At 52.6% G+C, this 15,831-nt stretch overlaps 3 protein-coding genes across 3 annotated transcripts; 1 reads left to right on the top strand and 2 right to left on the bottom strand.

The window, feature by feature from the left end:
* Positions 1 to 984: 984 nt before the first annotated feature.
* On the bottom strand, positions 985 to 5,954 carry N7482_008453 (uncharacterized protein; the record flags this gene model as incomplete). The annotated part of the gene is made up of 3 exons (XM_056690577.1): positions 985 to 5,391; positions 5,488 to 5,590; positions 5,731 to 5,954. The coding sequence occupies 3 exons, from the start codon at positions 5,952 to 5,954 to the stop codon at positions 985 to 987; spliced, it is 4,734 nt and encodes a 1,577-aa protein (XP_056540342.1).
* Positions 5,955 to 6,021: 67 nt separating this feature from the next.
* On the bottom strand, positions 6,022 to 6,567 carry N7482_008454 (uncharacterized protein; the record flags this gene model as incomplete). The annotated part of the gene is made up of 1 exon (XM_056690578.1): positions 6,022 to 6,567. The coding sequence occupies one exon, from the start codon at positions 6,565 to 6,567 to the stop codon at positions 6,022 to 6,024; it is 546 nt and encodes a 181-aa protein (XP_056540343.1).
* A 1,726-nt stretch (positions 6,568 to 8,293) lies between these two features.
* N7482_008455 (LMBR1 domain-containing protein) lies at positions 8,294 to 10,422 on the top strand (the record flags this gene model as incomplete). The annotated part of the gene is made up of 2 exons (XM_056690579.1): positions 8,294 to 8,601; positions 8,670 to 10,422. The coding sequence occupies 2 exons, from the start codon at positions 8,294 to 8,296 to the stop codon at positions 10,420 to 10,422; spliced, it is 2,061 nt and encodes a 686-aa protein (XP_056540344.1).
* Positions 10,423 to 15,831: the final 5,409 nt, after the last annotated feature.

Consider the following 15,831-nt stretch of genomic DNA (forward strand, 5'->3'; position numbering starts at 1 on the left):
GAGAGAGGGAGGTTGTGAAGGCCGAACAAAGCGGAGATCCCCTTATCGGCTGATAAGCGGGAGCTGACGTGACTCGCCCAGCATGTGGGTCTTATCCGATCCAGCTAATCAGCCGGGTATGAAACTATGCAATGTAGCCATACTAGTGGTCTAGTCGATCAACTATGATGATATTCTTATGCTTAACGATTTTGAATATCACTTCCACCGATACGACTCTGCGTATCAACTCAGATGCTTATGTTCCCATTAGCGGCAGGCTTGATGATTGACGCAATCGTCATTTTCCGCCAGAGAGCTGGAGCTTTTCCCCGACCCATAGCAAACAGAGCTCTGGAGTCAAGTATAACTAGACCAAAGCATGCTGGAAGAACCAGGCGAGCCATACCACGGGCGTGGTAGCGAATAATACGACTATTACAGACAAGACGCCACGATTAGGCTCGTCTATGGAGATGAAAATGTAACTACGAGTTTGCAAAGTCCAGAGGTTCAAGGAAAGATTGCCCTGGTATTAACAAGGTCCTCAGATAGGTATTATGAAAAATTATGCCATTTGCAAGCATGAACCATCACACATCCCGGCGGCCAAACAGAAAACCCATCTTTTTTTCCCACAGCATGAACGCCATCGCTGGCCCAGTAGGGAATCACAAATCGAGCAAAAAGGGAAAACAAATCCTGCATCCACGCAAGGATCGCTCAAATAAATGAAAGAAAAAGAATATCGCCAGTGGGAAAAGTGAGAGAAAACAGAAGTCCCGCGATGGGTATGGTACACTCGCTTCCATGTTGCACCCTGTCATGTCAAAAAATAAGAATAAAAAAATAAGAAACCGCATCGTATGTACGCCAGAAAAAGCCGCCGGAATGGGACAAAAAAAGAAATAGTCATGATATCGGCCCATCTCTCCTCTTCGTCGAAATAGATGAATATGAAAGAAAAGTGTAATGTGCAAGTACATGCTCACAATCACAGGGCAATCACAGGGCAGGGATGGCAAAGCCAGCACCATTGTCGAGGCTGATCTCCTTCTGCTGACGCTCGAGACCGTCGAAGTCCACCTTCACACCGTTGATGGCGTCGGCGATGTTGTCCTGAAGCTCGGGCGGGATGTTCATCCAATCAGCAGTGTTCACAGCCGAATCGTCATCAAAGGCCGACCACTCGGACCAGTTGACCGGGTCCTTGAGGTCATCCTTGGGAGTCTGGGTGGCCAGCGCCAAGTCATTCGAGTCAGGAGTATTCTCAGTTGGGTCACGGCGTGGGTCACCACCGGAGAGCGCGTCGATATTGAAAACGTCATCGAAAACGAGCCCGCCACGAACGTTGCACTCGTCGAATATGGGCTCAAAGGTATCGCCAAGCTCCTCCCGCGTCAAGGTGCAAGCAGTCCACGGAGGCAAGACCTTACACTCTTCCACGAGTTGCTCAAGCGCACTAAGCTTCGGCGCCGGCTTCTTGGCCTTGTCCTGCTGGGGAGTGAGCTGCTGGGTTGAGGTAGCGGGGGACGCGCTCGTAGCACCGAGCTGGCTTGTGGCACGCGCCATCGGAGTCGCATTGGCAGTGGCCGGGGTGGCTAGGCCAGGCTTGGCAGGGGAGTTCATCAAACGGAGAGCAGCAGTATTGGCGGTGGCGGTCTGGTTGGCTTTCTGGTTGTCCGCAGTCAACCCAAGACCAATATCGATACTCTCGACAAAGTATTGCAGAGGATCCTCGACCAATTCCTCCACCTCGGGCTTGTGGCTCTCTTCAATGTGCTTATCCAGAGCAGCCTTGGTCGGGAAACCTTGGAAGTGGTGCTGGCACTCGACAACGGCGCACTTGAATGCACCAGCCAAAGCGGTAGCCGCCGACTTAGCATCCGCGACAGCCTTCTTGTAACTTGCATCAGCGATGATTGGGGCGCTGGCCTGCATGGGAGAAGCGGATACCCCGGCTTGGGATTGCTTTCGCTTTTTGGGCGGAGGAAGCTTGAGCTTCTCAGGAGCAAGTCCACCTGGGCCATATGCGTGTGGGACTCCCTGCGGAGACGGAGCACCAAAGGGTGCAGAGGCCACAGCTGCAGTCTGGCTGGAACCACGCCGAGCACGCTGAAGAGCCTCCTCTTGCTGTTGCTGCTGCTGCAACTGCTGAAGGTTGGACGCATTCAAGGCGGCAGTTTGATTAGGCTGTCCAGACTGGATAGTTGAAGGGATGGCTTGATTGGCATTAGGTCGCTGCTGGTTCATCCGAACAAGCATCACCTGGAACAGCTTGCGGATGAAAAGGATAGAGCCAGTCAGGTAGTCAGGAGTGACGGTGAACTGGTCATTGACGATCCACTCCTGTGAGGGCTTGAACTGTCGCATCAACTGAATTCGCATGGCAAGTAGGTTCTTCACATTCCGTTCTTGGCCCTGCATCTTACTAAAACCATGCAAGACCACGACATCAAGTCGGGCCAGTACATCCAGAGAATCTCGCAGCTGCTGAGTCATGATCGCCTTCTGTTCTGGAGAAACAGGTACAGGCTTGGTTGGTGGAGCAGCCCTGGAAATTTCATTGTACACCTCCATAATCTTCGGCGGAAGGTTGTTGTTCCAATTCTCTTCAGCAGTAGCCCTATTGATAGGCGGGCCACGGAAGGCGCTCTGTTGCTGACGCCGCATTGACTTTTCAATGGCCAATCGCTGGTCAGGACTCATCGCGTTGAATTGTTCCTGCGAGAATGGGAAACCCATCTTCTGAGGAACAGGAGTCGCGGTAGGTGCTGGAGCCTGGGGCTGCTGAGGAGGGGCAGTCATGACTGAATTCTCAATGGTCTCATCCGGGTTAGGTCTCTTCTTCGATCTCTGGTTTCCAGTCGGGGCTTTACCACCCTTGGAAGGAGGACCAGGCTGTTGGGGCTTCACATTCGGAGCCTGGAGCTCGCCAGTCACCTGCGACGGCTGCTGAGGGACATGGATTGGCTTCATCAACGCCTGGTTTGGAGCCACCGAGCCAGGAGGCTGAGGAATCGGTTGGCCCAGCGCAGCAGCCCGCTGGTGTGCGGCCTGCTCAAGTAATTGCTTCTGGCGGTTTCGTAGAATATCGCGAATCTGATCATCATTGTAGTTGATCCCGTTGGGCCCCAGCTTCTCGCGAGCCAGTTGAACATCCTGAGGTGTAATAGGTCGCATTGCCACGTTGCCAGGATGTTGTGAGAAATTCTGATGATTTGGCATACCGCCCTGGGGTCCTTGGAAGGGTTGCTGGCCTTGATTTTGATTCTGGCTAGCCTTCGCAGCCAGGATCTGGCCGAAGTGTAGCTTTTGCAAGGTCATCAACTTGGACAGATCAACACCGCCACTCGAGGCCTGGGGATTGGTCCCTGCCCAATGCTTGAGCTGAGCCCAAGTCTTAATGTGTTTCGGTACTTGAGAGTTATTGTTGAGGAGAGACTGCGGGAAGGGGAACCGGTCCATCTCCTTGCTTTGTTCAGCGGTCATCTCGTGGCCATTGTTCTGTTGTCGAAGGGCATGGAGCTTGAGTAACTCATTTTGACGATACTGGTGCGCCGCCCGCTGCTGAGGATTCATCTGCTGGACTGATATGTGCTGAGCCTGAGGGGGCCCGCCGGCCATGTTCATGCCTTGCTGCATGCTCATAGAGGCTCTGATTCGAGCATTGTTAGCCATCTGACTGTTAAACATCGCTTGATTCTGACCCGCTTGTGGCCCAGTCTGCTGAAGTGAACCTGGCTGCTGCTGGTGAGCATTAGCCCGAGCCAGGTTGTTGGCATGGACACGGCGCTGATTCTGTAAGAAATTGTGCAGCTGCTCGTTCGTCATCTGAGCCAGTTGATCCTGGACTGCCTGAGGGAGATTGGCAGGAATCTGGGGTCGACCTTGCATCGCGGGCTGTCCCCCCTGCATGCCACCGGGGTGCTGCCCCATATTCGGTGGGCGAGATGGGGGTCGGGCCTGAGCAGCCATTGGAACCGGGGAGATCTGACCAGGGGCCATGGGTTGGTTCAGCATCGGCATGACAGGACTCTGTTGAGGGAATTGGCCCTGCGCCTGCGGGTTTGCCTGGCCAGACATTGCCAGCTGGGCTTTCTGTGCGGCCTGGGCACGTGCTTGTGCCTGAGCCTGGGCCTGAGCCTGAGCCTGAGCCTGAGCTTGAGCTTGAGCTTGAGCTTGAGCTTGAGCCTGGGCTTGAGCCTGAGCCTGCGCCTGCGCCTGCGCCTGAGCCTGAGCCTGCGCCTGCTGGGCCTGGAATTGCTGGGCTCCATTGGATAGACCCTGCATGTGCGGCTGGTTGAACATCTGGGGGTTCATCCCCATGCCATTCATATTTCCGTTCCCTTGGCCATTTTGACCGGACTGCTGGGGAAACATGTTCTGCTGGTTGTTGAACGGCTGCTGGTTCATCTGCGATGAGCTGGCGGGGACTACTAATTGGCCAGCCTCCTGTGAACGGAGTCCGTCGGCTTGCTGGCCCTGAATGTTCTCCACGTTTCCGAAGAAAGCATTCGAGTCCAGACTCTGGCCCTGGCCTTGGCCCTGGCCCTGGCCAGGATTACCAGGGAAAGCCGAGTTGCGCTGAAGATTCATCATGTTCTGGAACATGGCCTGTTGATTCATCATGGGATCACCCGACATCCCACCATCCGGGTTGACACCATTATTCGCAGCGCGGTCCATCTCCATGCGGGCACGACGGTGTCGTCTCAACTGGTTCAGAGCCTGAGAGCGGAAGAAGTAGGTCATGGGGTCCATACGCTTTCGGGCCAGGTACTGTTGCTGCTCAGGAGTCATGTTGGACAAGTTGTGTCTGATCTTGGCCATATCTTCTGGGGAGGTTTTTTGGAGCATTTGCTGTGCCAGGCGGGCAACGTGGTCGAGGTCAGGATTTTGAAGCGTGGGAATGTCGTCGGGAAGAGGAGCACCGTTTGTAGGGCGTTGTTGAGTTCGCTGTTGCTGTTGCTGTTGCTGTTGCTGTTGCTGTTGCTGTTGCTGCTGCTGCTGCTGCTGCTGCTGCTGCTGCTGCTGTTGTTGTTGCTGCTGCTGTTGTTGTTGCTGCTGCTGTTGTTGTTGCTGCTGCTGCTGCTGTTGTTGTTGTTGCTGTTGTTGTTGTTGCTGCTGCTGTTGTTGCTGCTGCTGGAGCATCGCATTCTGTTGCTGGCGCTGTTGCATGGCAGCTTGCTGATTGGGATCATTCATTCCCATGGCCATTTGAGGTTGACCAGGAATGGGCGATGTCTGCATGTTCCGACTCATCTGGTGCGGAAAGCCACCTTGAAGCTGATTTTGCATGCCGAGCCCACCTTGGGGCATCATGCCACTTTGAATCGCAACTGCCGCTTGCCTCTGGCGAGTGTCTTTGATATGGAGCAGCTTCTCGTTACACTCCTTCTCGTACTCGCTCTGTCAGAGGTGAAAGCACCGTAGTCAGTATCATTGAAACTGTCCAGGAAGGAGAGTTGGGGAAGGCCGGATGAGGTGAGGTAAATGAGTACGAACCAGCTCGTTGGCCTTCTTGAAGGCGTTGGTCTCAAAGGCAATCGCGGCGTTGCCAGCCTGCTTCAGATCGATTCGAGGCTGAATCAGCCGGAGGGAGGTGATCCTGGGCAAGCAGAAGGTCAGTCAGATGAAACGAACAAAAAGCCAAGGAGATGAATCAGCAACCGGTGAGTGGGCTGAAACAAAGAACAAGCATCATGGGAAGGGGGGGGGCTTTCGGGAACTTTGTCATGGCATACGCACATCTGGTACACATTCATGGCTCGAACCTTGATGGGGACTTCATCTTTCCATCCACCAAGGCGAGGCTGCATCTGCAATTCTTGAGCGACGGAGCTCAAAATCAACTGGGCGTTCTCATTGCGCTGCTGTTGCTGTTGCTGTTGCTGTTGTTGCTGCTGCTGCATGCCGGGCTTGACGACCCCCGGCATGCCCCCGCCGGGGTTGGAGTATTGGCCTGGATTCATGACGGAACCCCCATCAATGAGGATCAGGGAGTAATCCGCGGGAGGAGGTGGTGGTTGTCAGCATTCGCTAGAGTGTGTGCTTCGGGAGGGAAGGAGAGCGAGCAGGTTTCAGGATCCGAGCGGAAGGGTCGCGTGGTGAAGTGAGACGAGAGGAGGTGAGAGGGAATGAGGTGAGACGAGAAGTCTCGAGACGTCGAGAAATAACGGTCGCAGAATGGACAGGAGGATCGGGAATCCGACGAGGTTGCTGGTCGCAGATCGGCGGAAGGAAAAAGAGGGAAGCCGCGTTGCTGGTGTGGAACCGTGATGAGTCCGAGTCGATCAGGGAGGGTGGGGATGGGGATGGAAACGACCCAAACGGAGGACGGACTGGAGGACTGGAGGGAGGGAGGGGAGATAGAGAGGAACGAGTAGCCGGGAAAGCAAGGCGTTCGGGCACCAGCGCCAACGAGTTGCAATGTGCTGACTCGCTGACCAGTAGGTGTGGCTTGGAAGAAGAGGGAAGGAAGAGAATAAGATTTGCGAGGGGACTTGGGGATTTGTGACGGGGATGCGACGGGGATGCTGCAGCCTTCCAGTTGCACCGTCTTCGCTGGGATCGAGCTGGAATCATGTGGCCCGTATCATTCGGTACAGTCCGTATAGTCCGTACAGTCAGTCCCTGCACTATGGTACCTGACGCCCACTGTGGTGAGTATGCTACGGTCGATATGCCCTTCATGAACCTAGTTATTATCTACGGCGTGTTCTCTTCATCCTTGAATGATATCAATGGAAACAGCTTGCCAGTCTGCATGCAATGCCTAACTTTGAGACAGAATAGAATAACCAGATGATCCCCTACGGTATCTGGGCCGGGAGCAGGCCGTCCCAAACCTCGTCTGACCAGGTCTTACCATACCGTCAATACACACAATCCCCAGCCTCAGGCGGTGCCTTACCACGGCCCCGTCCGTGTCTCCCGACTGCGTATCCGTTGCCTATCTTCCACCGTGACTGCCTTGGGCCTGCTCTTTGTCGGCCTGGACTTGGTTTCTCTCCGCCACTCCTCTCTCTCGACCTGATCTCCCCCTCCCGAGATCTGTGCACTCTTGGAACATAACCCTGCCTCTTCATTTTTCAGGGCGTCGCCTCCCTTCCTATTTAATTCGACCATCTTTTTTCTGTTCTCAGGCTCTTCTCTTTCTCGCTCTCCCACTGTCTCGGCCTTCCCCCCACCCCACCCGGATCGTCTCCACCGTATGACAGGGGCGTCCGGTCCAAGCATGGCTCCACCCTTTAAGCGCCCTTCTGCATTTGACGGTGTGCAACCAGTTACTCAGGTACCCAGGTACCCGTACTCGCGTACATCTGCTTCGTTCCTGATGTCCATTATTTTCCGTTTCTAGACGGGTCAGTCTCTGGTTCCACAGAGCCTTGAAGGCCCCACCAGAAGCGTCGTCAAAATTGTAGGTCTAGTTTTATTGTAGGGCCCCGGAACTTAGATACTGTATGAGAGACCGCGTCCGACGACCGGACATCCGATGAACATGGGTGAATAATGCTTTCCATGGTCAATATTATTGAATGATACTTTCGCCGTGTATTATATAGTAAGGAACTTCTACCATGCATCCCTCTCCTTTTCACGACGCCGTACTGGTTCTAATGCACTGGATAGTAATCCGTACAAGTTCCTCGATCGCCGCTTCTGTGCGAATTGCAGCATGGGAGGGTCGACACCGATTAGTCCATGGATCCATCTCTCCCCCTCTACCCCTTCCAAACAATCACAGCAGTGTTGTAGCTTGTTCTTCGAAGACCACGTCAATGAGCGATGCTCTATAGTTCCCAGCTTTCCAAGTGCTGACGATCGGCCTCTAAGGGATTAAAGGATCGACGGCGTTCTGGCCGTGGCCTGATCCGGCGACGCCAATTGGCTTGCCGGCGCGGCGCGGCGAGCAAGTACCGGGTACTCCACCGGGCCACCAATCAGCCACTCAACGCCGTGCCTCTCCGTACCGAGCGCCCAAGAGCCCCCGAATGGGCCCCGATACCACCGAGTCGCAGTACCCGGTACCTGCTGCCCGGGCAGATTGCGTACCCCCGAGCTTAAGTCAGCCACTCCCCTGGAAACGTCAACTGTTCTATTTCCATCTCCATCTCCATCTCCATCTCCATCTCCATCTTCCTCCATAGTAGATACCGACTCCCCTCCCCCCCCCCGCTACAAAGTACTCGGCTGCTCTCCACATTTCCGCCCCCTGGGAAAGTTGCGATCCTCGTCATGAGCAACGGATAAAGACCCGTTCTTACGTTCTTTTCCCCCTCTCCTTCCCCTGCTTTCCTCCGCCTCAACCATGTTCGCCGTCTCCGTGTCGCCCGTCTCTGTGGGCTCCAATATCTTTTTCGCATTCGCCCTCTGCTCGATCTCGGTGCTGGTACTGCTACTTCTGCGCCGCTTTCTGACCCTCCGCGCAACGCCGGCCTATCTGCTGGTTCCCGTGTTCCTCGCCCTCGCCCTGCCCGCAAGCGTTGTGCTCCTCGTACCAATCGATCTCGCATCCAGCGCGCGGAATGGCACCGGCCCCAAGGCAATCTGGTTGCCGGATCGCATGGTCCTGGTATGCTGGCGGATTGCCTACTGGCTCATCTTCATGCTGACCTGGTTCGTTTTAATTCCGTGTCGCGTCATGCCATTGCAGCCAGTTGTTAACCTCGTCGCGTCTTCTCTAGGGCCATCCTTCCTCTTCTCGGCGACTACGTCGACTCCGGATACCGCGAACCCAAGGCCCGCATCCTTTACTCCCTCCGCTCCAATGCCCGATACCAGTTGATAGTTTTGACCTGCGCGGTCGTCGGACTCATCTACGTCTCGATCTCCAATGGGTTCGAGTTCACATCGATCAAGGGTCTCGCCATGGCTCTGGCGTATGTCTGGGGCCTTGTCCTCGCCATCTACCTGATGGGCCACGGCCTGGTTACCATTCCACGCAATCTGTTCCGCAATGCCAACGTGAGTGGCCGTTTGAAGCGAATCCAAGCGCATGCTCCCAAAGTACACGATCGCCTGATGGACGCCGTGAACAAATTGGAGAGCCTCAACTCGCAAGTCGCCCAGCTCCAGCAGCGAAAGACCGGGACCGCTCGCGACTTCCAGGAATGGATCGACGACCTTTCCGAAGGCTCCGGCTCCGGGGATGTGCGGGTCCCCATCCTCGAGACTCCCGAGACATCTGGCACCGTCCCCTCGGTCATCACTGAGCGCTACCTAGCCGACCTCACGAGGCGATTGCAACGCGCTCGGCATATGAAGGCTCGTTTTGTTGATGAGTGGGATCGCCTGGTCATGCTGGCTGCGGATCTTCAAGCCATCATCAACTCCGCTGCGTCAAAAAAGCTCGAGTTCGGCGTCGGCCCCCGCCGGTCATCCTGGTTGCCGAAAGTCAAGTTTTTGAACCCCTACTTGCGGTATCAACTGTACTACAATGTCATCCCAACTGTGCGCATGGTCTTCGGTGCTTTCTTTGCGGTGGTCTCGGTGTGCATCGTCTGGTCCGAACTGATCAAGTCTCTGGCCCCGCAATTCTCCGCCATCACCTTGACCGTCGTCCCCAACTGGAAGGATGAAAGGCCCATTGGCTTTGGGAGCCAGGTCACCGCCTCCATCTGGCTGTTGTACATGTGCTCCGCCGCTCTGGTCGGTGTCAACGACGTCCAGGTCTGGGGTAATAGGGCTCTGGTACGCCGCAACACCTACGGCGAGAGCGCATGCTGGTACGCCAGTCTTGTGGCCCGTCTCACCGTCCCCATCGCCTACAACTTCTTGACATTCCTGCCGAAGGACTTCCGCCGCAGCACCACCTTCTATGAATTCTTGGGTCGCCTCATTAACCTCACACCTCTCGGCAAGGGCTTTGATTTCATCTTCCCGATGTTCATCCTCCTCCCCATATGTGCCACCTTGTTCAACCTGTACAGCCGCATCAAGAACATCTGCGGCTTCGACCTGGCAGAGGACGACGACCTGCACGATGTCGAGAACAACCCGGCCGGGTACGGCGTGGGCGGCTGGCGCGAGGGCCGCGACCTGATCGAGCGCGAGCTCAACGGCTTCGGATCCCTGGCCGTTTCTTCGCGTGGTGGCCGCTCAACCTGGGCATCGGACCGCAGCGACGACGAATCGCTCGGCTCATCTCGACTGCGCGTCCCCACGGCTGAGGGCTCCCGTTCCCCCCGGCCAGCCCAGCGGCCCGTCACCGCGCCCACCGTTGTTGACGGCGAGGAGGAAGAAGAGGAGAATTTCTTCCAGTCCTTCGCGCACCGCGTGCGCAACACCTTCGAGACCACCGGCACACCCCAGTGGTTCCAAGGAGAGCCCTTCCGCCTGCCTCGCTGGATGTCAGGCGACAACAACACTAGCGAAGAAGGTGGTGTGACGCGGCTATTCGGTGGCCGGGCCGTGCCTGGACGGCTGCGCCTGGGCTAAGAGTGTGCATGTCCGGTCTACTTGCTCGTGTATTTTTGCATAATGCGGTGTTTGGGCCTGCGTCATGTTTTTCAACTGCTGGACAGTGGTAATTTAGATGGTGCTCCGTGTACATGGCTTTTCTTTTGTCTTATATTGAGCTTACACAAATATCTCAAATATTTTCCTTATATACTCCATATCTCTCTATGAACGCAGGTTTCATCCACGATGCATCAATAGCTGGCCCGGAACCGCTAGGTTCACACATCCCCAGCAGTCGCCTGGGGAGGGTCTTGCCTGGAGCAGGATAGGGTCAACCGCAGGCCCGTCTTGTGTTGAGGCTCAGTGCGGAGCTGCCTCAACCTTAGTGCAAGCAAGACTCTTGCCCCTGAAATCATTAAATTTTGCTTAAAAGAATTCCAAGATATCGAGAGACATCAGAATCTTATTAATCCTAGACACTGCGTTCCCCAGTCCACAATCCCTTTACATTGCACGCCTGTTTACAGCTGAGTGAGACCGTTCCTATTGAAGGCCCGCTCTCGTGCCTGTAGGAATGTTCACGGTATGTATTACCCCACCCATAGTAGTTCAATGTATTTTTACTCCCTGCGCTCAATATGCGCAAGACGCCAGATTCAATATTTGACCCGTTTTCTATCCTTCCGTCTCGTTATCACAGCCCAATACATAGTCAGTTACTTAGTCGATGAGGATGACTACCGATTTGAGACAATCCCTTCTTTGGATAGCGTTGTCGAGCACGGAGGAGTCTTCCCATCCGTCAGGTCACTGATAAAGGCCGGCTGGGCTGCACCTACGCCAGCATGGACTGGATGTAGAGGAGACTAGGAAGAAGTCGACCCACTAAGGCTTAGACAGGTATCCCGTTTTGTAGTACTTTAGTTAAGAACAGTATGTTCTGTCTTCGCGGATCGTATAACCAATTGAAATCTTTACAGGATGGCCACGGTTTTGCTAGCATTTTCACAGTTACAGGGGTGGTGTGGTCATTTGAAGCCGTGAATGCAAAAAAGTAGCGTAGCCTTGGAACAGGCTATCCAGGTGATCATTGGTGCAAAAAGTCAATCTATGCCCTCGTCCAGGTTCGAACTGGAGACCTTCGGATTGCAACTCTGTTTGAGCAGAGATGTCATATGATCTCTATGAGACCGACGTCATAACCAACTAGACCACGAAGGCGATTGGATGAAATTAGCTTGGCCAATAATGGATTCTGACTCGCCGAGTGCATAGGGATGGTTTAGTAGGTCTATACAATTGTTTGTTTTGTCACGTGAATATATTGGCCCTTTCACTCTGAGGCTAATGATGATGAGTCAAGGTGTTATTGGTAGATCTAGGCAAGGACCGGGCCCGGACCATCCGGTTTTGGTCCTTTTGAAAATAGTTAGGGCCGCACCACGGTCTCCTATAGTCTTTTGCGGTCTCCTCGCCATGATTATAGTTACCGATATTTTGAATCATGGGTTGCATCATGAGAGCGAACGAGAAATGAAGAGTGGCAGTATACGTTGGAGTGGATGTTAGATTGACATGGGATCTAAATACTCGGTGGAGGTGTTTTCAAGGGCTTGGTTTGAATTAGAGTGATAGTACCAGCCATGGATGTATCTAGCTGGCACTTTGTATGGAGCGATATATACCGCTAATGGTTCCGGATTTTCTTATTCAAAAAGGGCTTCTTTAGATATCTGTAATCCCAAGTAGACGCATTTTACGAGGGCACCCAGGTTTTCCAACCCTAGGCTCAACAGTTTCAATTCCAGCGTCACTGACCCTGCCCACTCTATCGCGTGATCACTCGGCGACGCTCATTTTCCAATCAGTGGATGCCCACGCTACACACTGCAGTAAACTGGACAATAATCATCACTCAAGCATTCTGGGGCCCTTACTTCATATTCTGCAATTCTCTGACCGTAGCAACCTTTAAATGAAGGAAACGTACATGTTTCCAGGGGTCACTTGACCCATTTGCGCGATATTACCAACTTTCTCGGTTTACGTCAGGGATATACTTAGTTGCCCGATCCAGCCATGCCTTCCGTTCATGATGATCAACCCCGAGTTCTAGAAACCCGTACTTGTACGTGATTTCAGGAGGATCCTATAGGGTTGCAAAGCATTAGCATTGCATCATCGTCAGGGTACTCTCTAAATGGTATTATAATGATCGAGCGCCCCCGCAAAATCAAAATCTTTATAAGGCGTGGTCGTTTCCCGGAATTGACTGCCGAGTATACTGATCATTTTCAGGCTAATCGCAAAACTTCACTATCTCGGCTACGCTCTCCGCATTCGAGTCTAACTTGATATAAGTATTATAGACATCTCCCAACAATATGCTCCGCGGTCACTTATACAATCCTTTTAGTCGACAACATAGGGTCAATCTTCCCTCATTATAAACATATAACCACTCAACCGCATATTGCCAGGCTAGAGATACCAAGAAGATGGACTCCCCGGAGTTCGCGTTTTCACACGCCTCAATAGCTCCAATAAAGTTTCGAGCCGGGCATACTACAAATACATCCTATATAATCGCTCCCTAGGCCTTTACCCTTATACCATACCCACCAGGAGCCGGGACGACTTCGAAGTACCGGTGTAGTAAATGCAGCGATGCCGAATTACTAGGTTGAAAGGACCATGTGCCCCGCGGTATCTCCATGCCTTTGACGCAGAGGAAAGAAAGTCTCAACCCACACAGCCTAGACTTAGGCTTCGAAGAGGACTGGGAAGCAAATTGCAGTCCTATGTTTATGGTTTCGAGGTTCAAGGCCTCGGGGATGGAATTGCTTCCCCGGCCTTGAAAATTATGCATTTTGAAAATTTTAGATCTTTTTATTTATTTATTTTTTGAAACAGCGAGTTTTGTTTTGGTTTATCAAGAGTCCACCTGGTTGTTGCCTAACGAGGCGACGCTGGAATTTTTGAGTAAAATGTTAGTACACATTAATAAGAAGCATGGTCTTGGGACGCCTCGCATTGGTAACCTTCCTTGCAACATTATGGTTAGCAAAAATACCATCATAGTAGTGATAGTGAACAGCAATCCCCCACTCTATACGTAGATTGCGCTATTGTTGAAGAACTGTGTGGATGCGGACGACTCCAGAGTGGTAGTTGCTATATGCATTGTGAGAGCCTCGTGAGGCCAAGGCGGGTGGAAGGTTGACCTAGGTCAAAACGAAAGGGGATTAAGATCAGCCAGGCGTAACTACTAACTATTGCTATGATCGAGTACAAGTACAAAAATAGTCGCGCCCGGGATCGAACCGGGAACCTTCTGAGCATACAGAGATACCGTGTGAATCAGAAATTATGACCATTAAACCACGCGACTGTAATTAAAATGATAGAGGCGACTGCTGGTATTTACTCGTGGGCAGATGCCGGATTAAGTATAACAAAAATAGTCGCGCCCGGGATCGAACCGGGAACCTTCTGAGCATATGGGGTAATCATGTGAATCAGAAATTATGACCATTAAACCACGCGACTTCATTAGCAAAAAGCTTCCAAAAACGAGTTTAGGAATTGAGGGGTAATCTAATGTTTTGGGTATATTTTAAAGAAGGATGACTATTCGGCAATGTGACAATTTTAGGTAGGAGTATTATAGGAGGAAGGCGCTTCCTAGATAGTGATTTATGGTCGATAGAGTGATAAGTCAAAACTCTATTAAAATTTTCATATAAGTCGCGTGGTTTAATGGTCATAATTTCTGATTCACATGATTACCCCATATGCTCAGAAGGTTCCCGGTTCGATCCCGGGCGCGACTATTTTTGTTGAAACACTCCAGTGGTATTAGTAACGTTAGCGATCATGTCACAATGCCTCATAGAGGCCGAAAACTCTGCGATGATTGGGCTTATCTCTCTACGGCACTTCCTCAGTGGGGCATCCTGCACCTAAGGAATACACAGATATGATATTTGGGACTGTTACTCTCTTCTTCGGCTTTCCTTTTGTCCAAGTTAGACCTCAGTACCAGTCTCGAAGAGATACTGAGACTCTTCTTGAAGTAGATGTCAGGTCGCCGTGGATATTCCGTAATGTCCAATCCCGGAACTTCACAAAAGGCCTCCCACAACTTGCTGAGCTCAGAATTATACATGGTCTGGTAGAGAGGGTTAGTTGGTCTCTACATTGTTTACTTCCCGCAGTTGACGCATTTCAGCTCCTCCAACACAAATCTTGGCTTTGCATGCGCGGTCCACCTCGCTGCCACTATCTTGGTCTCGTAACAGCCTTTACCTTTGCATACCACTTCGAGCTCACCAGGAAGAGATCCCGTCTCACTTGCCCGAAGAAGGAACCAGCTGTCAAACCGTTCGAGCGCCGTGCTAAGATGCTCCTCCTCCGGAGCGACTCGTGTGGAAGGGAGGAATCTGATCCGCTTGTGAAGAGGACGAAGTTCCGTAAATCGCGTGTTACAATCTGGCCGTCCACAACTGCTAGAAAGCCGCCACACCACGTAGCGATCTGGTACATATCTCGCCCAGTAGGGAAATGGATCATCCAGACATGTCTTTTGGCAGCGACCACATTTCCGCGAAACAACGTCATTCGGCGCGGCGCGAAGAATAAGCAAATCGTCCACACTGGATTTCTGAGACGAGCGATCATCCAACCATAGGCAACTAGAACAGAGATTGCGAGCATGAGGATGTCTAAGCACTTTGGGCTGCCCCTGCACCTCTCCAGGAGATAGAAGGCTGTCTCAATCATCACGAGAAGATATCGAGCGCTTGTTGAATTTGAGGCCATCTTGTGCCTGTATGAACTCGGGCAAAGGGTGTAAAAGATTACCGAAATCCCAGCTGTCCGATGGTTTTCTTTGCAGGATCGAGAAAGACTTCTATGAAATTGGCTGTTGCGAAGGTTGATGTGGTGTGCAACGAATATGCTGAATCGCTGTAGAGACTTGTCGTTCAGCTCTAGATACAGAGTCAAGCCTGCATAATCCCCAGTGGCAGGGGCTCCAGGTTGATCTCGATATTCTTCATCATGCGTGCCCGAACACAAGAACCCCAGCCGATTTCGTCCACTGCCTTCATCGCGGAACGCAGTTGAGAAACAAACTCCTCATATAACCCTGCGAGATCCTCCGAATATACATCTGCACAATATCTGCTCTCGTCCCTTCGAGCAAAGTGATCAGATAGCAAGCAATGATTCTTTGCCGAAAATCCAGCTTCATGAAGCTGAGAGATGGAAGGGTTTGAGAGGTCTTGTGTCTCATGGAAACACGGATTATCCACACTGAATGTTGGATTGAAGAGATGACAGGCGACGGGGACTGAGAGGATCAGTGGAGGGCCCGCTCGGTCGTACTAGGTGTTCTTTGGGTCGAGGAGCGCCATGCAGCCCACCATGCACATTTTTTCTGAG

Source organism: Penicillium canariense (assembly GCF_028826845.1).
Source record: "Penicillium canariense strain IBT 26290 chromosome Unknown utg000006l_segment0_segment0, whole genome shotgun sequence".
Classification (NCBI taxonomy): Eukaryota; Fungi; Ascomycota; class Eurotiomycetes; order Eurotiales; family Aspergillaceae; genus Penicillium; species Penicillium canariense.